The sequence below is a fragment of the Spinacia oleracea genome, chromosome 2 (assembly GCF_020520425.1).
Source record: "Spinacia oleracea cultivar Varoflay chromosome 2, BTI_SOV_V1, whole genome shotgun sequence".
Classification (NCBI taxonomy): Eukaryota; Viridiplantae; Streptophyta; class Magnoliopsida; order Caryophyllales; family Amaranthaceae; genus Spinacia; species Spinacia oleracea.
In genome coordinates this window covers 99497225-99517089 of record NC_079488.1, presented here as the reverse complement: position 1 = coordinate 99517089, position 19865 = coordinate 99497225, and the positions used below count along the sequence as shown (strand labels likewise).

Here is a 19865-nt window from a genome sequence, read left to right as displayed (position 1 = left end):
AATTTTAAGTTTTTTTTAATAATTTCGCACGCATCGCATGCATACAAGACTAGTGCATATAAAACTTTATTGATCTTGAGGAATACAAATTACAAAATTTGAATTATGACATGCATTATAATTTATAACCAAGTAAGACATGGTTACGAGATTTTGAATTATGAATTTTGTAATTTGTATTCCTCAAGATCAATAAAGTTTTCTTCTTTTCTGCATGCATGCAGACATAGCTAACACATTGTTAGCGAATCGCGTTAAATCTATGTAGTCTTTCATTTGCATTTTTTATTTTCTTTTCTGTATCCGTTATAACAAACATAACCTGGCCTTTACTTTTCTTAATTTCATATTCCAAGGACAGTTCTTTATGACGGTTCATGTTAGCCGACCCCAAAAAATAATTTTAGGAATCAGGCTCAGTTGTTGTAACTTCTATCGACACGATATATCATCCGAGGTCTTGTTGCTTCCCATTTGAGGGGAGTTTCCGTGTATCCTTTCTCCGTGTCGTTACTTTCCTTTCTTGTGTTATGTCCTTCATGCTCCATAGGTTACGGTGGGATCATCTCTTTGGTTTTCACCCAAGCTAATCTAGCGAAAAAATGGAAAATACAAGAAATACATGTACTGCAGGGTTAGCCTCGCAAGACTCAAAGCGATGGTGCCTGCTAAATTGTCCAACATTCAAGTGGTTGCAACTTGCAAGAAGAATAGTTGTAGACTTGTAATTCGTTTTGTAATTTGTGTAATGGTCTATTAAAGACCTATTACTTTACTTTGTAGTTTGTAAACTTTTCATTTTATGTAAATTTATCCTATGTCAAAAAAACAAATTATCATCCGAAACAGGCCATCAAAATCAATACTATTCTGTTTTAAATTAGGTGAAGAGCCTAAAATTGGATCATATAATTTCCAATTCAAACACAATTTCGACCCGCGTAACTCAAATACGTTGACCAGGTTCCTTCACAACGAGACATAACTCTAAGCAACAAAACATTTTAATCAATCTAGCCCCTTAAATACATTCTTACCATTTTAATCAATATGTTTATATGTATTCGGCTCTATCTAATTTATATGTTTCTTATATTCGCATGCATCGCATTTATATTATATTTTTTACATGTTATTTCAGATTTAAATGTAATAACACAAATATGTTTCTTATATTCGCACGCTTCGCGTGCTTATAAGACTAGTAACTATTATTGGAATACGTGTTTGGGCTATCTATGTTCTCATACCATCGTTTTAACCACATTTCCCTCGATGCTAATGCACCAGTGATTAATTATATTTTGGAAATTTACTCATTTGCGCTACCATTTATAATGGAAACCGTTCATTAAAATGTAACCAAAATATATGCACTATGTACTACTCCGTACTCTGCAGTAGACCTGGTTATCGGGCGGGGTGGGTCAGGGTTGGTGCGGGTCAAAAGAGGGTCGGGTATGAAAGGGTCATTTTTAGCGGGTCGATAATGGGCGGGTCAAAAGCGGGTCGCGGGTCATTAGTGGGCGGGTCAATAAACGAGCAATGAAAAATGAAAAATAAAAGAGCCATGTGCAAGTACAAGTAAATACGAAGCTATACACGTAATTTTTTGTATCATTACTATTTTAATTTTCAAAATAATTGTAGTATAAGTTTGACCCTATAATGACCCTGTCCAATAGAGACCCTGTCCAATAAGAGCCCTGCCCAATAAGAGCCCTATTAACTTGACCCTAACCCTATATCCATTGGACCACCCTGTCCAATAACCAGGTCTACTCTGCAGTTCTTTTATTACGATGAAAATTTCTGACTTGGATCGGACGGGAGTTACAGGTATCGAGTAGGGTAAAAAATAATTTGGGTGTATCCGAATACACGGTGCACGTAAGATATTATACGGTTATTGGTAATCGCTCCGACATTTTCTCCTTGTACGAGAAAAATATTTTAGGGAGCAACGCATTTTTCACTAGATTTTATCATTCCCTGTTTATCGATCTTCAATACTTCGTGTAATTTTTCAGCTCTAATTTTATTTCTCAAAAAATAATATTTTATTAATCATAAAATATATGATAACTCTATTAATCTTTTGAAAATCTGCACGTCAAGATCTTTTGTACTTCGTATTACTTTATTTTTAAACAATCATTTCGTTACTCAAATACATCGTATTAATTGATCAAAAATAATTTAGAATATATAATCTGGTAGATATATATTAAAAAAAATATAGATACATTACACAACTTCAATAGTGTAATTAAAAAACTCGATTATACTGATAATGAATGATTCACCCATCCAATCCATAACCATCAATTGGGGGAGGTTAAATAGTGGAAATCATTCTACTCAATTCCCTCTTCAATTACTTGGTTGGGGTTTATCCTGTGACCTACCACTTTGTTGTTCTCTTAGCCTGAAAAAACCACAACAATTCAAGTTGATAAGATAGGTTAAATCGGTTAATTTATTGTGAATCAGATCCATACGAGATATTGAACCGAGTATTAGCTGGTAAGAAAAAACATAATAACGTAGGTAGTGAAATATATATAACCTAGCAATATCGGCTCTCCGTCTGGCTTCTTCAGCCATGGAATTAAGTTCCCTGAAAGAGTGTCTATCACTAAACAAACCCCTCATGTCTTCTGAATTCCCGCCACCACGTTCCGTCCACCGATCCGCCGCCCATGCCGCCTCCCTTTCTCCCTTTCCAAAACTCTTCTTATCCGTGAATGCCGTCTAAAACCACCACCCATTCAAATCAATTTACCATAAAAATTTAAATTATTAAAATTCAGGAAATTTCCAAGATGTTATATTATGTGAATAAGAAAGATTGTACCTTTTCATTGAACATATGATGCCATGCTCTTCCACTGAGTGCATATCGGACCGCGAATTTTAACGGGTCAAGAAACATATAAGTCACGATGTTGTACAACCATATCACACCCGTCCACCCCCATCCAATTTTTCTTATTCCTGCTATTTGCCAGCTTGCTTCTGCTGAGATTATACTTGCAATCTGCATTCATCGATTACAGTCACAGTCACAGTCACAGTCACGTTGATAGTGTAATTTGAACCAGTAATGCATGCAGATCGAGGAGATAGTACATTGTGTAACGTACCAGTTGAGCAATGAGAAAGGCGACAACAAGAAGAAAACCAGGTCTTTCAGTGAAAGACCAGCCTCGAGCTCGAGTGACGAATATAAGTGCTTGACTTATAATGCTAACTTGTAGATAAACAGCTGATGCCATCCTTTCCTTAAGATCTTTTTCGACTCCTGGTGCTGACAAGTTGTGTTTGTATTGGTTCATATCTCTTACTCCAAACTTTTGCTGCTCAAGAAATTAAGGCCGTTACATGACACGAAACAGAAATGTAAGAAATTAGCTAGCAGCCTAGCAGCAACGCGATTTTTCCTAATATTTTCATGTGATTTCTGCAGCTACTTAGGCTCTGTTCTATTCGACTTATTTGAGACAAAATAAGTTCTGTGAAATTCAAACAAGTTCAGTTAGGTTCAGATAAGTTCAGACAAAAAAAGTTGAATAGAACGGTTAGAGATGCAATAAAGTTCATGTAGGAACATTTTTTATACTAGTTACAAAAACTGAATGAATGGTTATGTTCTTTCAGATTAAAGTACCGCGAAGAAGCTGGTGTCGTAAGCAGCCCAGTAGAAAACAACAGTCATGGTAGCAAGGTAGCTACCAAGGGCAATCCCGGTTGCAAATATTTCCTTAAGGTTCCAGCGATCAGGTGATGGAGATGGTTTCACTCTATCTTTGGATATGGTCATTATAGTGCCTACATTAGAAGAAAATCATCAATTACCAAGTCTAATAATCAGTTTATGCAAGCTGAATAACCATAACTTGGTCAGTATCAGTAATAGCTTATCAACATACCGTCATTAAGAACTGCAATCACCAGAATCATGAAAGGAGGGAAATCAAATTTCCAAACTACACATAGCAACATGAACCCCAACTGCCAAAGAATAAATTATCCATAATTTAATTAAGGGATACTTCATTGTAAGAAATAGTGACTAGAGATAAATCCTGGATCCGCCACTGCTGGCAAAGATAAAAAACTTACCACAATACGGATGGTTATGGATACTGCATATATCTGTTGGAGAAAAGGGAAACCAACAGCATCAGGATTCGATCATAAGTTATACTTCCGCCGTCTTTTAATACTCGCAACGTTTGGACTTTTGCCACTATTCATATAATCTACTTTGACTATTCATAGTGTTTTTTATATAAGATAAAACATAGTCATGTGGGATCTGGTTAGATTCGTCTCAATGTGTATTTTCAAAATATCAACTTTTTATAATTTTTGCATAAAGAGAATTTAAGATATAAATGATCAAAGTTGTGCATCGGCATGCGTGAAACTAACAAACGTTGCGAGTATTAAAAGACGGAGGAAGTATATAGACTAAAAATTATTGTGCAAGCTAGAATAACAAATTTGGTTTTAGTACCGTGTAGTTTTTCATTCGTTGAAAGATGGAACGGCTAGTAAGAACAGCGCTAATGATAACACTAAGGCCTGGCTCAGTTAAAACAATGTCAGAAGCACTCCTAGCAGCATCAGTTGAATCATCAACCGCGATACCAATATCAGCCCTCTTTAAGGCAGGGGCATCATTCACTCCATCCCCTGTCATTCCAACTATGTGCTTTCGCTCTTGCAATATCTTTACAATGTTGTACTTATGCTCTGGAATTGAACCAGGACTTTTACTTAAAAACAAGATCAACATGTTATGTTATTAACCAGGTAATGGAGCTGAAAAATAGAGGATAGTTACCAGGAAAAACACCAGCAAAACCATCAGCACTTTCGATAAGTTCCTGGACTGGTGGCATATCAGGATTCCTGTTATCTTTGTTGTCCCCTAGAATAGCTGAAGAAGGGTACATGTTTGTGCCCATTCCAAGCCTCCTTCCTGTTTCTTTCGCAATTGCAAGCTGATCCCCTGAAACATTATTCATTTCTCTGCTTTAATTTGTCTTTAAAGGTTCATTTGTAAAACCTGATTAATATTTAGTACGTATGAGTATGAACCTGTAATCATCTTAACGCTGACACCAAGATCAAGAGCCCTTCTGATGGTCTCAGCACTATCATGACGAGGTGGGTCAAAAAGTGGCAGAAGGGCAACAAATTCCCAAGGACCCCCTAGGCTTTCTTGTGTACCCTCAGGCACTTCCTGGCGAGCAACACCAAGGGATCGAAGTCCACGATTAGCAAAATTATCGATCACTGTATGAACTCTACGCTCAATTTCTGTTTTGTTATGTGCCAACGCTAGAATCTGTTATGGTCATTCAACAAAGCAAAAGTAAGGCGAAGGAACTGTAAATACAGTTTCTGATTTTATTTAATTTCTTCTTCTTCTTTTGTGACAGTGTTTATACCTCCTCTGGTGCACCTTTGCTAACCCTGTGCATTTTACCAGCTTCATCAGTGTAAGTCAGCGCGGTTCTTTTATCAGTTGGATTGAATGGTAGGAAATGAACCTCTTTAATCCCTGCTCTTGCCTTTTATCATACATGAACCAAAATATAAACACAACTTTAGATCACACCTTGAGTTCGAGTAACTAAAAAGTGGTCGTTTAATTTGGCTAGTCGTAGAAAGTATCACTTCCTAGACTTTCTAGAAAGTTCAACTTGATGTGTATGTAGATGTCAACCAGATGAGAACTCAATAACATATACGAGTATATAAAAATATACCTGTTTCGGGTCAGACAACATTGATACAATAGCGCCATCAATAGCATCTTGATTTTCAATCCTCGATGCTCTTGCAGACATTAGCACTACCATGTCCTTATCAACACCTTTGGAAAATACCTGCAATAAAGAAAATTACAGTATCAATTTGAAAGTAGTTCTAGTAGTACTATATAGTATATACTAGTGCATACATGATTTAGTTTTGTTATATTAAGGAGAGCTTGCAATTGAACCTCAATCAAGTTTTTATCAACAGTTAGCTTGTTGAGTGTCAATGTGCCAGTTTTGTCACTACACAACACATCCATGCCAGCCATTTCCTCAATTGCAGTCATTCTCTTGGTTATTGCACCCTGAAAAATGTCGTCAAATTTAAGGCATTGTTCTATGAAATGTTATAACTTTGACTTAAACATGTCAAAATAGTACAAATAAACCTGTTGTGCCAAACGATGTGAGCCAATGGCCATAGTGACAGAGAGAACAGTGGGCATGGCAATAGGAATTCCACCAATAAGCAAGACAAGGAGATTGTCTATGCCAACGCGGTATGGCCTTTGGTGTAATGCATATATCACTATGATTTCAATCAGCATTCCAACCGCGATTGAACATATGCAGAAGTTCCCAATTGATGTCAAAACCTGTCCAAATTATTTAAAACTAAGAATCAGATGAATTTATTTATACAGTAGGCCGGCGTTAAGGTTTTTAGTTTTTAGGAGGGCAAACCTAACCTTTTGGAAATGGCCAACATGATGAGTGTTTTCAACAAGATGAGCAGCCTTGCCAAAGAAAGTGTTGATGCCGGTAGCAATAACAACGGCTTCAATCTCACCTTGCTTACATGTTGAACCTGAATACACTTGACTTCCTGGATGTTTAGTCACTGGAAGTGACTCTCCTGTAAGTGCTGACTGTTATTAACAAGGATGCCAATGTTAGTTAGGGTACAATAACAACTTAGTAGTGTACTTTGACACTTATAAAAATTGTAGTTTTTATTCCTTTTAAAAGTGTCTACCCTGTTTCAAAATCCTAGATACGCCACTGCTTGTTATTAGTGTACATTGACACTTTCGTTTCAGAGAGTGTTGAAGAAAATGAAAGACGAATACATTATTGCCGGCTTAAAAGAATAAATATAAGAAAAAGAAAGAAGATGACCTGGTCAATTTTAAGAGGATCTCCATTAAGAAGACGTGCATCAGCAGGTACAATATCTCCAAGTTTGATGCTAATAATATCCCCTGGAACCAATCTTGCTGCATCCTCTTCATTCCAGCTCCCATCTCTTTGGACCTTTTCATTTTTGTTTTTTTTGAGAAAACAAATTCACGTGAGATCTTGTTAAATTCATAATATATATTTTGTGAAAATCATTTTTTTCTAATATTAACTCATATTAAAGATATTACGGAGTAATTGTTCAAGTTATGCATTTGTAAACGTGAGAAGTAAAGTGTTGCAAATAAAAAGAAACGGTGTATGATTTATAAACGAAGTTTTGGGTACCTTAGCTTTAGGTGCTAGACGAGCCATAAGCGCCGCAGCTGCATTGCCAGCATTGTTTTCTTCGATGTAACTGATCGTCGAATTTACCAGCAGTAACACTACTATTCCTATAAAGTCTGGGTAATCTGGACCTTTTCCCTGTTTTAAAAAATCAAATTTCCTTCAGAGTTTTATAAATACCAAATATAACTCTTTTTAATGTGAATGATATTTATTTTACAAAAAATTCATAATACAATAAATAGAAAGGGAAAAGCAGAGGAAAACAGAGGAACGTTTCTAGTTTTTAAATTGTAACAAAAGCATCATAATTCATACTCCCCACACTATGACATACGAAGTAATATGAATCATACATGATGGATCAAATCGATCATAAAGAAATTCGGGATGAAGGTTTAATTAAATTGGTTAACACGAACAACCCAATCATTACCCGATTGGCGGCATGAGTAAACATGAATTTGTAAATAGTAAAATTGACACCATAGACCAAATTAAAACTTGGTTAAATTTCGTAATTGAACCTCAGTTGAAATGAAATTACGACAAAAACAATATTAGAATGAAAAAAACAATATTAGAATGAGAGAAAAAGGAGAGTAAAATTACCCCTCCATGAGCAAGAGCAATAGCCATAATAGCAGCAGCTTCCATGACCCATGATAGAGGATTCCACATAAACCCCAAAAATTTCAGTATTTTGTTTTCCTGTCCACCAACAAAATTTCATCCAAATAAACAAATCTAATAAATTTAAATTATCCGATTATCTCATAGAACAACACAATACGTAGTTACTATAGTCACTATAGGAAGTACTCGTATTAGATTATACGAGTACTCTGTATGGTCCATCAATTAGATTTGCGTTCCTGGTCACCCACTAACCTTTTTCTCCTCGAGTTTGTTGTATCCATATTTTAAAATTCTTTGTTCAACCTCTTGAGAAGTTAACCCATTTCTTGTACATTGAAGACTCACAAAAACTTCTTCAATTGGTACATTTTCCTGCATTCATTTCAAACATAAACCCAAATTAATTACCATTTACACTAATCATACGCCCCAATTCGCAATTTCGATTTCAGTTTTTTTTCAATATAAACTAACCAACTAGTACACATTACCAAATCAAGATCTTCTGCGGCTTCACAAGCTTCCTCCAACTTGGATGCCATATTTGAGCCTCTCCTCCTACAAAATTTTCGACGAAAATCTACTAAAAGAACAACAATGCTTTAGCCATTTCTCCCTGGTTAATTAGAAGCTTACAAAAATTGCATGATTATTAATCAATGCATCATCTTCCAGTGGAAAGGAAAACTAATCAAAGATTAATGATTAGATTCTTCATAATAATTGTATTTAAACTTCCATCATTTGAAAACAAAAAGCCTAATGTAACTGCACAAAAATTGATAACCTATAGTAAATGTTGCAAGAAGTACTTCATCAATTCACCCTTTAGTTTTCCTTTTCCTTAACCAAAATAAAAACATCTAGTCAGAGTTTCAACCCAATAAGACAGTTGATCTTACCTACCTGAAAACCAAATAACCAATAAATATTTTATTTTATTTTTTTTGGCTTGAAAGAAATGGAAACAATTTAATTACCTGAAATTGAGAAACGGTTGGAAATTAACTTTTCACCAAAAACATGAACCTAAAGGTAGCTAATGAACAAAAAATATGGTATATTGTTTTTTGTTTTTTTGATTGATTTATTTATTTATACTTGGTGAATTTGAATCCTTCGTAAACAGATCACAGTGAATATTTTAATTGGAGAACTCTAATATTTAATTATTTTTTTCCTAAAAACTTGGTAAGAAGTGTTATCACAAGGATTAGAGTGATAATGCAGCAGATTAGCCGGCCCACTTTCAACGCTTATGGGGAGTTGGAGTTCTTCAACTGACCAAAAAAACCCACGTCAAGAGAAGGTTGATCTCCATTTCTTTTGAATTTTTATTTAAAGTTATCGGTATATCTGGTTCTACTACGAGGAGTTCCCACCGCATTCTGCGAGTGGACTAATTTCCCGTGGGAGTTTGCATGGGTACCTCGATGGGCAGCATCCCTCCCAGTTAATTGAAATTTTTTCCATTCTCAAGACTCGAATCCGAGACCTTGGTTAGGGAACAAGAGACCCTTAACCACTCATGCCAACCTCAATTGGTGCAATCCGTTACAATTTAATGTAATAGTACTCGTATTTGGTACTCTATTACTCTTTACTTCGTATTATTATAGATCCGTTACAATTTTTTACATAAATTAACGTAATACGTACCCTTTTTTTAAAAAAAGTTGAAATTAGTTCATTAGTATAATAGTCATATGATATCTACAATGTATTACATACTTAAAAACTAACAAAAGGTCTTGCGTGTACAATGTGTAAACAATGGGGTTCCAATGAAGGCCCTATTCGTTGATGTGGAAGATCTAACTTGCTTGAGTGAGTTGTGTCCGAATTTACCTGCACAATGAACAATGTAACTAGCCTCGGGGTGTTCCGAGGAAAACCTCTCTGATGCCTAAGTAAGAACAATGCTCGGGTTCTAGAGAGAGTTCTCTAGGGAGTAGTATTAAGATAATAAATTGGACGTACCTTGAGGTGTGAGCTTTGGCGGCTTATTTATAGTATTTGTGTAGTAAGTGCCCCATATGTCATTTATTACTTGATGGGCCTTGAGCCGCATGGATGCTTGATTAGCCTTTGAGGGGTGAGAGCTTTGTATGTTGTTGTTGAAGCCATTTGGGCTTTTGGGTTGTAGGCCCAATTGGAAGCCAATTGGGAACCCAAACAACATGCCCCCTAGACCCGTTCCATTCAGAATTAAATGGGCGGGTATTCATATGTTAGAAGTTCAAAAAGTCCCGCCTCTTTATTCAAAAAGGTGGTTTTGAATTCATGCATTGATGACAAATGTCGATTTTCTCTTCAGTTTCTTTTCGATTGTGTGGCATGGATTAAGGTGGAAGTTGGGCGGTTTTTGGGAGGTTTTCCTACAAATACTCAACCCAATTCATCATTTCAAACTCGAATTAAGCTTTTCCTAATGCTTTGGTGAAAATATCCCCTAATTGCACCTTCATTGACACGTATGACGGACAAATAATACCTTCTTTGATTGCATCTCGTATAAAGTGATATTTTGCTTCAATATGTTTCGTCAGTTCATGAAACACTGGATTTTGTGCAATGTGAAGGTCATGCTGACTATTACAAAACAGGCTCATGCGTTGCTTATGTTCTACGCCCAAATCTTTGAGTAGCTGCTTCAACCATTTTAACTCACAAGTTAATGCTGCAATAGAACGATAGTCTGCTTCAGCTGACGATCGCGATACTGTATATGTGTTTCTCAGTCTTCCAGGACACAGGAGAAAGTCCTAGCAGAACAAACCATCCAGTTAAGGATCGACGAGTTAATGGGCAACTAGCTCAGTCCGAGTCACACCATACCTCTAGTCGCAATGCACTATCAGAACGTAAAAGAATACCTTAGCCCGAACACTTTTCAAGTATCGCACTACCCGTAATGATGCTTCCCAATGCTCCTCTTTTGGTGCTTGCATAAACTGAGACAAAATGTGTACAGAATATGACAAATTTGGCCTGGTAACTGCCAAGTAAATTAGACGTTCTACTAGGCGCCTGTATTTCTCCCATCCTCCATTTCCTTACCTTCTACTAGTGCTAATTTGTGATTTTGCTCCATCGGAAAATCTGTCGACTTAGCACCCAATATATACCTGTTTCTGAAATAATATCTAGAGCATATTTTCTTTGACACACATAAAAATGACTCTTGCTAAGTGTAACTTCTAGTCCTATAAAATATTGCAGATGACTCAAATCCTTCAATTTAAAGCACTGACTCAAATACGCTTTAAAACTATTCAATTCGAATACATTATTTCCTGCAATAATCATATGATCAACGTAGACTAAGACACTCAATTGAAATTCTCCTTTCGACATAGTGAATAAAGAGTAATCAGAGTATGATTGCTTAAATTCATACTTTTTCATAGTGATAGATAATTTTTCAAACTAACACCGAGGTACCTGTTTCAAACCATATAATGATTTTTTCATCCTACAGACCATGTCAGTATTATTTTTATGAAACCAAGTGGAATTTTCATATTAATTTCCTCTTCTAAATCACCATGAAGAAAAACATTGTGTACATCCATTTGATGCACCTCCCAAATTTTCACCGCTACAACTGCAAGAAAAGTCCTTACTGTTGACATTTTAGCAACCTGGGCAAAGTTGCATTATAATCCATACCTTTTAGCTAATAATTGGCTAAGCAGACTAATCGCGCCTTGTTCAGGACTATTAAGTTGTAATTTGAAAATTTGTGACTTAATTACAATGAAACTTTTTATGAATTTCGTGTAGTTTGTACTTTGTTTTTGTAGTATTTGGTCAAATGGGCGGACAGTGTCCTACTATTACCGAATTCCTGAGTCACTGGACACAGCCGCACAGGCCACTGGGCGCTGACTACTGACTACTGGCTACTTATTTTCAGGCACAAAGATCCCCACCCCACCTTAGAAAAATATTGCCGTTACTCTTTTTTCAAAAAAAAAAATAAAAAATTAACCATTTCTAAAAGTACTTTTTTTTACCATTTAAATTTCTTCCCTTTTTTTAATACTTGGTAACTTTTTTGCTTTGCAGGATTGTGTACCCTATTGGGTTGTAACGTTTCTATAAAAGTCCCCTCATTTATGCAGGATACTTTTACTTCACCTGCTCATAACTTAAACTCGGTTACTCATTCACCGACTCAACCTCAGCCATGGCTACCATTTTGAAGCTCTTTTTCTCTCTCCTAGTCTGCCTCATTTTCTTCTCTCTTCCAGGTAAAATTTACCCTTTTCTCTTCAATTTCCATCAATGTTTAAGTGCTCCGTCCTGGATTAGTTGTCATGTTTTTTGTTTGAATTAATACCATCAACGTGACTATTAATTTTAGGCATATCTATTACAATAAACAAATGCAAATCCTATTTTATTTCATTAATTTTATTTTCATTCTTTTGAAGAAATAATTGTATGAATTTGAGATTTGTTACTTTTTTACTTTAGTTAGAACATCAAAAACATTTAAACAATTAACCTCAAAACTGTCAAATCAAATTATTAATACGGGACATAAGTAGAATCTTGTACTACTACATTCAGTAATTCACTTTTGTTTAACCGTGAGCTACTTGACTTGGGCTGGGGTACTAATGTCGGACATTGTTTGTGTTGAGTTAAATTAATTGTTCTAAGATAATAAACTTTTACTACGGAGTAGCATTATTTATTTAACCAAGTATTAATGAAATGGGTTTGAAAATTGAAATGGGAGCAGGGGAAGTAAGTTGCGCAAAACTGGTGGTAATGAACAAATGTAGGTACACAGTGTGGCCAGGAATCCAGCCAAGTGCTGGGAAAGAAATCCTAGCTCGTGGTGGGTTTCAGCTGTTGCCTAACAAATTTTACATCCTTAATCTCCCTACCGGGTGGTCCGGTCGACTATGGGGTCGTCACGGGTGCCACTTTGATGCTAACGGTCATGGTACATGTGCTACCGGTGACTGTGGTGGTACCCTCTACTGTGCTGGTGCTGGTGGTGCTCCTCCTGCTACCCTTGCTGAAATCACTCTTGGACAAGACCAGGTATTCTACTCTTTTAAGTCTTTTGTCATCTACTCGTGGATATCTAGTTCCTGTCAATTAATTTATGTGGACATCTTTAATACGGAGTAAAGAGTATTATTTCGTTTGTGCAACTGTATCTCTTAAATAAATACGGCCAGTGAAACCCTTAAATCAATACGGAGGGAGTATCCGATATCTCTCATCACATACTCCGTATTTGTTACAGAGTATTTAATCTAATCAAAAGTCATATTACTTCTAAAGGAATGAGGTTTAATGGTATGAATTTATTCTTATTACCGTAAACCAATACTGGAAAACTTACTTACTTAGATGGCTAATTTTAAAAAAGTCCATGGTTCTATAACATAACTTGGGTCATAGCAAATCTGTTTTCTCTCTTGTTATATGTCTGCATCATAAGTGTGTCCATGACTACGTGTATAATGTTTGACACATATTTGACACCTTAATATAATATATTAATATGTGATTGTAACATACAGGACTTCTACGACGTTAGTCTAGTAGATGGCTACAATCTGGCAATCTCATTTGTACCCTTCAAAGCAGCGTCAGGGCAATGTGCGCCAACAGGGTGCATTAGCGATCTAAACACAATGTGCCCGACAGGACTCCAAGTCCGCGGTGCACGAGGAGGTGTAGTAGCTTGCAAAAGCGCTTGTTCCGCCTTCAACTCCCCAAGGTATTGTTGCACAGGCAGCTTTGGGTCTCCTCAGTCTTGCAAGCCCACAGTCTACTCCAAAATCTTCAAGACCGCTTGCCCACGCGCTTACTCCTACGCATATGATGATCCTACCAGCATCTCTACTTGTACTAGGGCTAACTATTTAGTCACTTTCTGTCCCCACCACCACCATTGACTCACTTTTTTATTACAGTAGTAGATCTAAAAATATGAAAACAAAAATTAAATAAGATCATTCTGAGTAATGTTGTTCTGTAGTTAGTGACTTAGTGGTTCTTTGAATTATGGGGAGATTCTGTTTTTTGTGTCAGCCTGCATGTCGGTCTATTGTGTGTACTGCTCACCATTAATGGATTAATGGATTATTATAATACATTATTATTTACTAGTACTCCCTCCGTTACTTATTGTTTGCCCATGAAACAAATGTGTTTTATTAAGACATGGGTGATTGAACACGAAAAATCACATGAATGCAACATATCCAGCATACGACATACATACATGTTACTATCCCTCGCTTAAAATCAACTCACAACCTGGAGTTTTTCAATAATTTCAAAATGCATCTGCAGGTCAGGAAATAATTCAGTAAAATAAGTTTTCTCACAGACTTGCAGCTTTCCCTTGCTCTTCTGCCTTCCGGAGTTGAGTATTTGACGAAATGTATCCTTCTCTTCACGTATCCAAGGTCGCCGTGTGTCGTTCCATTGCCTTGGAGTCCCATGAAGCACAAAGCGTAAGCTTTTGTCCTTGTCAATAAGCCTCTCTGCTACTCTCTGGATGACAACATCATCAGTTAGACAAGCACCAAAAGAATTCAGACCAACGTCAACGTAATGCACTTCAGTTATGCTGTCAAAGAAGCTCTCTCTAGAAACTGGTACAATGTGGTTCCCCGTTATTTTGGTGAAACCGGTAAGCTGTGGTGGATCCTCCATGCATTTGATGTCTGAGAATCCAAGCTCCGAAACTAGCTGATTGAGTATTATACCGCCCTTGCTAAAACCGAGAATGATTGTGTTAGGACGGCAAGAGGGTGTATGATCTGCAGAAAGCTGGGGTTCTTTGTGCGCGATGTTCTTAGCCCTCTGTAGATAATTCATTCAGATAACATTAAGAATATGTAGTTGAGGCATCTGCATCAATATCCAGAAATTTCTAGTACTCCAGAATGATTTAATATACAATCAATTAACAGCTCAACTATAGATGATTATTAAATGTACTTTGTATAATTTTGATAAGCTAAACATCGATACATCACATCAGAAAACAAGAATGAAGTCAGTTTATCATAAACTATCAAGGATATGACCATGAAAACTTTACAGTATTCAAATCAACATGCTAAGACAATCTATCACAAAGTCAATACTCGACTACTTTGATCACCTAAAAGTATACGTCTCCCCTCTTCTTCCCCTCTCTGAACAAAATCATGATAGGTTTCTCGTAATCAGAAAACCCTATTGCAGAATCAAGGTCAGAGCCCCAAAATAATAGAGAAAAACACAAAGAATTTCTCAATTGGGCAGTGTAAAACTGTAAAAGCGGTCACCCACTTATAATCAAGCCAGGATTTCCTTTTAAGTGCACTTCCTCCTGGGGATATTTCCCAAGTTGACAAACTTGACAACACAAACTTGGAAAGGATGATCAAAATCTCGTGACAAGTTATGGATAAACATCAGTTTCCCAGGTCCTATATAAAAACCAGTGGTAGGTAATTTTTAAATAAGTATCCAAGTGACAATCTTGGGACTTGAAAATTTTCAATGTGAGCATGGATAATTTTCACCCCTCAAATCTACCAAGCATCGCCTATTTCGATAATACAAAAGAGTATATGTTCCCTGAGTAAAGCTCTATCCAATACTCCCTCCGTCCCTTAATACTCGACCTGTTTTGACCGGACACGCTTGTCAATGCACAACTTTGACCACCAATTTCTTTAACTACATGTTATAAAAACTTATAAAAATATTATAATTTGAAAATATATATTAAGATGAAGCCAATAATATATTATATACTAACATTTGTTTTCATATACTAGAAATAAAATAGGGTCAAAGTGAATTATGTGAATAGTGCAAAAAGTCAAAATAGGTCGAGTATTAAGGGACGGAGGGAGTATTCCGATGTATGTTTTGTTCATTTTTAGATAGTTGTATGAATACCCTAGGAAAGGTCATATAGAAAACCCCAAGCGAGACGAACAGTTTTGTTTAATTAGGTATACATTATGGAGGCCAATTTTTTAAAGCCTCCCACCATTGTCTATGCATAAGTTATCCCCTGCCACCTCTGCACAAGCAAATGACCTACCGTTAACACAATCCAATCATGACTAAGCACCAGTTATCCAAGCTAAAACCAAGTACACAACCGGATGAAGGGGGCAAGAAACAAGGACAACCAGTCTACCAGTATTCAAATGTTTCCCTAGAAACCAAAACTCCAAAGCTCAACAATCACCGGATTTTTAATAGGGAAACTCAAATGCTCCATTACATATTAAGTTGAGCATTGTCATACTACATATAGTCTCAACACTTATGAGCTACACATCCCAAAAGCAATAACATCAATCAAAGACAAAAAAAATTATTGTTTAGATCATGAGGAATCTATTAGGAAACAAAGAATCAAAACTATAATATACCAAACAGAAGTAAAGATCGAACATACCTCTTTAAGAAAATTGGCCAAAAGTGCAATTACAGAAGTTGAGGCCGGATATCCATCAGGTCTATAAGATTGTGGCTCCCCCCACTGGTTAAGAGACTGAAAATATTCCTTGTATACAGCAAAGGGGCAATTGAATATGGAGGCCTCAATAACCCATGCATTGATAGAAGCTCCAAATTTTGACACAAGAACGTCAGCAATATTTTGTATATCAGACAGCCTCTCGATCACTGGGTTGTCGGTCCCTTCAACTCTATCTCCGTTAAAGAAGATGGCATTTGCAGTAGGTACCTGCATACCATATTAAATTTCATATTCAAATAGAATAAATATGGATATGGAAAATAAAATCTAAGAAAGATAGATTGACTCCAATGTTTTACTACGAATCATGCCAATCAAAACTACATTCTTTTGCACTGACATGAGAGGCCGATGTAAATTAACTAGATTTGTCAAGCTAAAAGTGCCTGAACAAAGTTGTTAATGTTCTGATAAGATTACTTACAAGAAGTGCTTTTGAAGGTGAAATGCAGAGAGACGCTGCTATTCTACAAATCGCAGTGCCCTTTGGGCAAACAGGAACCTTTAAGATACCAGTCCAACGATCCATGAAGATCTGCTATGAGAAACAGTGAACTTTCACTTGAGGCAGAGAAAAATCTTCAGGACTAGCAAGGCCAGTATGTTACAGCTAAAAATAATCTGCTTTGATTCACAGTCAGCAGGAGTGCTTCTCAATTATCACATTAATTCCCTTTACCCTGAAGCTGAAACTTAGGCACCCAGTACTAAGTTACTAACATGAAACAAAAATACTCAAGGGAAAACAGAACATAATATTCTGTTGTGAGCTATACTACACGATTACTTGTACTTTTCATTTCCAACCGAAGTACCTAAATATGAATCTTAGAACCTCTTATGATTAGACTAAAACGCTTGCTTGCACACTCGGTGTACATTGATGAATATACTCCCTCCTTCCCGTAATAACTGTCCTAGTATACTTTAAAGAGACTATTTGACAGTACAGTGACACCAATTAGGATTTGTTAGTAATAACATTTTTCTTGAAATTTTGTTTAGTGGTTCTTCGAAATATAAACAAAAAGTTACTCAAATATTTGAAGAGTGCAACTAATGAGTACTAGTAGCATTTAAACTCTATTGTGTTTCCATATTGGAAAGAGGGAAATGATGAAAAACAGTCAACCACCACAACGTACTACCTAAAATACCACAACAAGCATTTCAATTAGCACCAGGCCACCACAAACATATAAAACCACATCCACCCAAGGTACCATCACAAACTCACAGCTATATACCAATTGCATGTTGGTTCAGTGGTGATTGAGGCTAAACTTGGTAGGGAGGACCCGTGTTCGATCCCCTGCAACAACAATTGGGAGGGGACTGGAACCTATCCACTCAGAACTCGCCCCGAATCCGGATTATCCCTAAGGGCATGCTTGGATTGAGGGTAATACATTAAGGGGGTAATAAAAGTCAAACTAAAAAATATAAGGTAATTGAAGGTGATGATGAGAAGATGAAGTGGTGGCAAAGAAAATAAGCTAGTGTTGGAAAGAAGAAAATAAAAGAAAAGGGGGAACAAATACCCTTATTATGGAGGGAATATTTACCCACCTCCCACTAGGGTGATTATTACCCTCATTTGGGGTAATAACTCCCTCCCTTCCTCCCTTCTCCTCACAACACCACCACTACCACAACTTCTCATCACAATACCACCACACCATCCTCCTTGCAACCACCTCAATTCACCTTCATTGGCCTTTTATTAAGGTGGTTTGACTTTTATTACCCCCATAACCCATTACACCCTAAGGGTGAACCGGGTGGTACACCAAAAAAAAAAAAACTCACAGCTATATGCCACCATAGCATCTGAATTATCACTGCACGATGTATTATTGTAACATAGCCTACCATTCCCATCCGAGGTACCACTATACCTATCTAAGATGCACCCACAAGGCCACAAGTCAACTACAGCCCTAAACAACACGAGATTAAACTCTTTTAAACTTCTCGGGGAGCAACAACTTTACAAGTTTCTCCCTCCAATGATCATGATAAATTAATAATTGTCATTCTTAAAAATAAAAAATCATCCAACTAGCAATCGACCTCTGAGATTTTTGGGTAAATCTAGGGTTACTCAAGGTTTTTCTAACTAAACACATTGTAATTTCAAACAAAAAAACAACTGAAATCGGATCATCCCAAATGTTATTCAAGACTCAAGAGTTCCTCTTTATCCCACTGAACAGTTAATATACAAATGAAATTCAGATCAAATTTCACAACAACACAACAATTGGCTAATTGCATAAAACAACTGAAACCCAATTCAATATCATACAGCTTAATAGGCCAAAATTCATGTTCTGACACTATAATAGTATGATACAAATTGTCTAAAATTATATATAAACAAAAAGGTGGAAATTGGACAGGTGAAATAAAATAAGTTCAGGAAATATGCAAGCTAACCTTAACTTGCAAGAATTTGCGGGAGTTTTCTGCACTAACGCCTTCGAGAAAGAATCTGTCATCTTCTCAAAGAGGTATTTTTTTCCTTTTCTTTTTCTCTTTTGGGATTTCTCTTGTTCTAAATATGTTTTTAAGAAGTTGGGCTTCAGTGCTTCAACATTTGTTTTGGATAAGTTTGGGCTTGCCATGTTTTTTTTTTTCTTTTCACCTTATAAAGGTTCCTAGAAATTGGAATCGAAATCGGAACATGTTGCTACGGGTTCCTAAAAATTAGAATCGAAACCAATGCAATAGGTTTCGGTTCATTATACCCTGTTATGTAATATTTTAAATAAATTGTTGTCAATTTATTTTTATTTTTTTAAAAAATCTAATTTATGATTGGACTTTGATTTTTTTTTTTTTTTTTTTAGTCTGGGCTTAAATTGTTACTCCTCTGTATTTTATTAAAAGATGTACTTTGATCAGCACGTAATTTTAGGAGAGTGATTTGAATATATTAAAATAAGATTAAAGTAGGGTAGTGGGTGAATTATTTGTTGTGGTAAAAAGATGATGACACTTGTAGTATAGCCTTTGTGGATTGAGTGTTGTATCGAAGCTCCGGATTGCAAATTTTCCAATTCCACATGCATGGACCCGGTCACCATAAGATTACCATGGACCAGGGTAATTAGGTAATTTTAACAGTGAGTAAATTATAGAAACTGTAGGTTCTGTAAAGTAACTATATCTCCAGAATAATAACTATGAACATAATAATGATAAGAATAACTATTCTATCCAAAGAGTAACTATATCATATAGAAAAGTAATTTTAACCGTAAAACAATTACTACTATATATTCATTCTTGCAGACAAAAAGAGTAAATTATAGAAACTATAGGTTATGTAAAGTAACTATATTTTCAGTATAGTAACTATGAAATAAATAATAATAATAATAATATAGTAA

The 19865-nt window shown here is 36.1% G+C and overlaps 3 protein-coding genes across 9 annotated transcripts; 1 reads left to right on the top strand and 2 right to left on the bottom strand.

The window, feature by feature from the left end:
• Positions 1–2114: 2114 nt before the first annotated feature.
• LOC110803922 (ATPase 7, plasma membrane-type) lies at positions 2115–9201 on the bottom strand. 4 transcript variants are annotated; one of them, XM_056837459.1, is made up of 21 exons: positions 8921–9201; positions 8432–8523; positions 8193–8312; positions 7914–8012; positions 7302–7439; positions 6954–7088; positions 6524–6703; positions 6224–6430; positions 6020–6139; positions 5784–5903; positions 5463–5585; positions 5110–5359; positions 4853–5020; positions 4523–4761; positions 4126–4158; positions 3933–4014; positions 3671–3831; positions 3147–3359; positions 2858–3040; positions 2570–2754; positions 2115–2428 (listed from the first exon to the last, which is right to left on the bottom strand). In XM_056837459.1, exons 2-21 carry the CDS (start codon positions 8480–8482, stop codon positions 2374–2376), a joined length of 2862 nt encoding a protein of 953 aa, XP_056693437.1. In that variant the 5' UTR covers positions 8483–8523; positions 8921–9201; the 3' UTR covers positions 2115–2373. The 4 variants fall into 4 exon arrangements, with proteins under 4 accessions (XP_056693437.1, XP_021865157.1, XP_021865158.1 ...); XM_022009465.2 differs by having other exon boundaries at positions 8432–8520; XM_022009466.2 differs by having other exon boundaries at positions 8432–8498.
• Positions 9202–12037: 2836 nt separating this feature from the next.
• LOC110803924 (thaumatin-like protein) lies at positions 12038–14083 on the top strand. The gene is made up of 3 exons (XM_022009472.2): positions 12038–12196; positions 12694–13001; positions 13490–14083. The coding sequence occupies exons 1-3, from the start codon at positions 12133–12135 to the stop codon at positions 13865–13867; spliced, it is 750 nt and encodes a 249-aa protein (XP_021865164.1). The 5' UTR covers positions 12038–12132; the 3' UTR covers positions 13868–14083.
• A 27-nt stretch (positions 14084–14110) lies between these two features.
• Positions 14111–19068, bottom strand: LOC110803923 (uncharacterized). Of its 4 annotated transcripts, none has more exons than XM_022009467.2 (4): positions 18910–19068; positions 16895–17156; positions 16387–16677; positions 14111–14783 (listed from the first exon to the last, which is right to left on the bottom strand). In XM_022009467.2, exons 2-4 carry the CDS (start codon positions 16997–16999, stop codon positions 14220–14222), a joined length of 960 nt encoding a protein of 319 aa, XP_021865159.2. In that variant the 5' UTR covers positions 17000–17156; positions 18910–19068; the 3' UTR covers positions 14111–14219. The 4 variants fall into 4 exon arrangements, with proteins under 4 accessions (XP_021865159.2, XP_021865163.2, XP_021865160.2 ...); XM_022009471.2 differs by having other exon boundaries at positions 16895–17008; positions 18910–19055; XM_022009468.2 differs by having other exon boundaries at positions 16895–17162; positions 18910–19051.
• Positions 19069–19865: the final 797 nt, after the last annotated feature.

Excerpts from the sequence above, each read along its gene's own strand:
- LOC110803923 (XM_022009467.2), bottom strand. The coding sequence starts at position 16,999 with ATGGATCGTTGGACTGGTATCTTAAAGGTTCCTGTTTGCCCAAAGGGC. Across the intron at positions 16,678-16,894 it reads CACCTTCAAAAGCACTTCTT|GTACCTACTGCAAATGCCAT; the intron begins GTAAGTAATCTT and ends TATGGTATGCAG. Across the intron at positions 14,784-16,386 it reads TGGCCAATTTTCTTAAAGAG|AGGGCTAAGAACATCGCGCA; the intron begins GTATGTTCGATC and ends AATTATCTACAG.
- LOC110803924 (XM_022009472.2), top strand. The coding sequence starts at position 12,133 with ATGGCTACCATTTTGAAGCTCTTTTTCTCTCTCCTAGTCTGCCTCATT. Across the intron at positions 12,197-12,693 it reads CATTTTCTTCTCTCTTCCAG|GGGAAGTAAGTTGCGCAAAA; the intron begins GTAAAATTTACC and ends AAATGGGAGCAG. Across the intron at positions 13,002-13,489 it reads TCACTCTTGGACAAGACCAG|GACTTCTACGACGTTAGTCT; the intron begins GTATTCTACTCT and ends TGTAACATACAG.
- LOC110803922 (XM_056837459.1), bottom strand. The coding sequence starts at position 8,482 with ATGGCATCCAAGTTGGAGGAAGCTTGTGAAGCCGCAGAAGATCTTGAT. Across the intron at positions 6,140-6,223 it reads CACATCGTTTGGCACAACAG|GGTGCAATAACCAAGAGAAT; the intron begins GTTTATTTGTAC and ends GACATTTTTCAG. Across the intron at positions 5,904-6,019 it reads TTGATAAAAACTTGATTGAG|GTATTTTCCAAAGGTGTTGA; the intron begins GTTCAATTGCAA and ends TCTTTATTGCAG.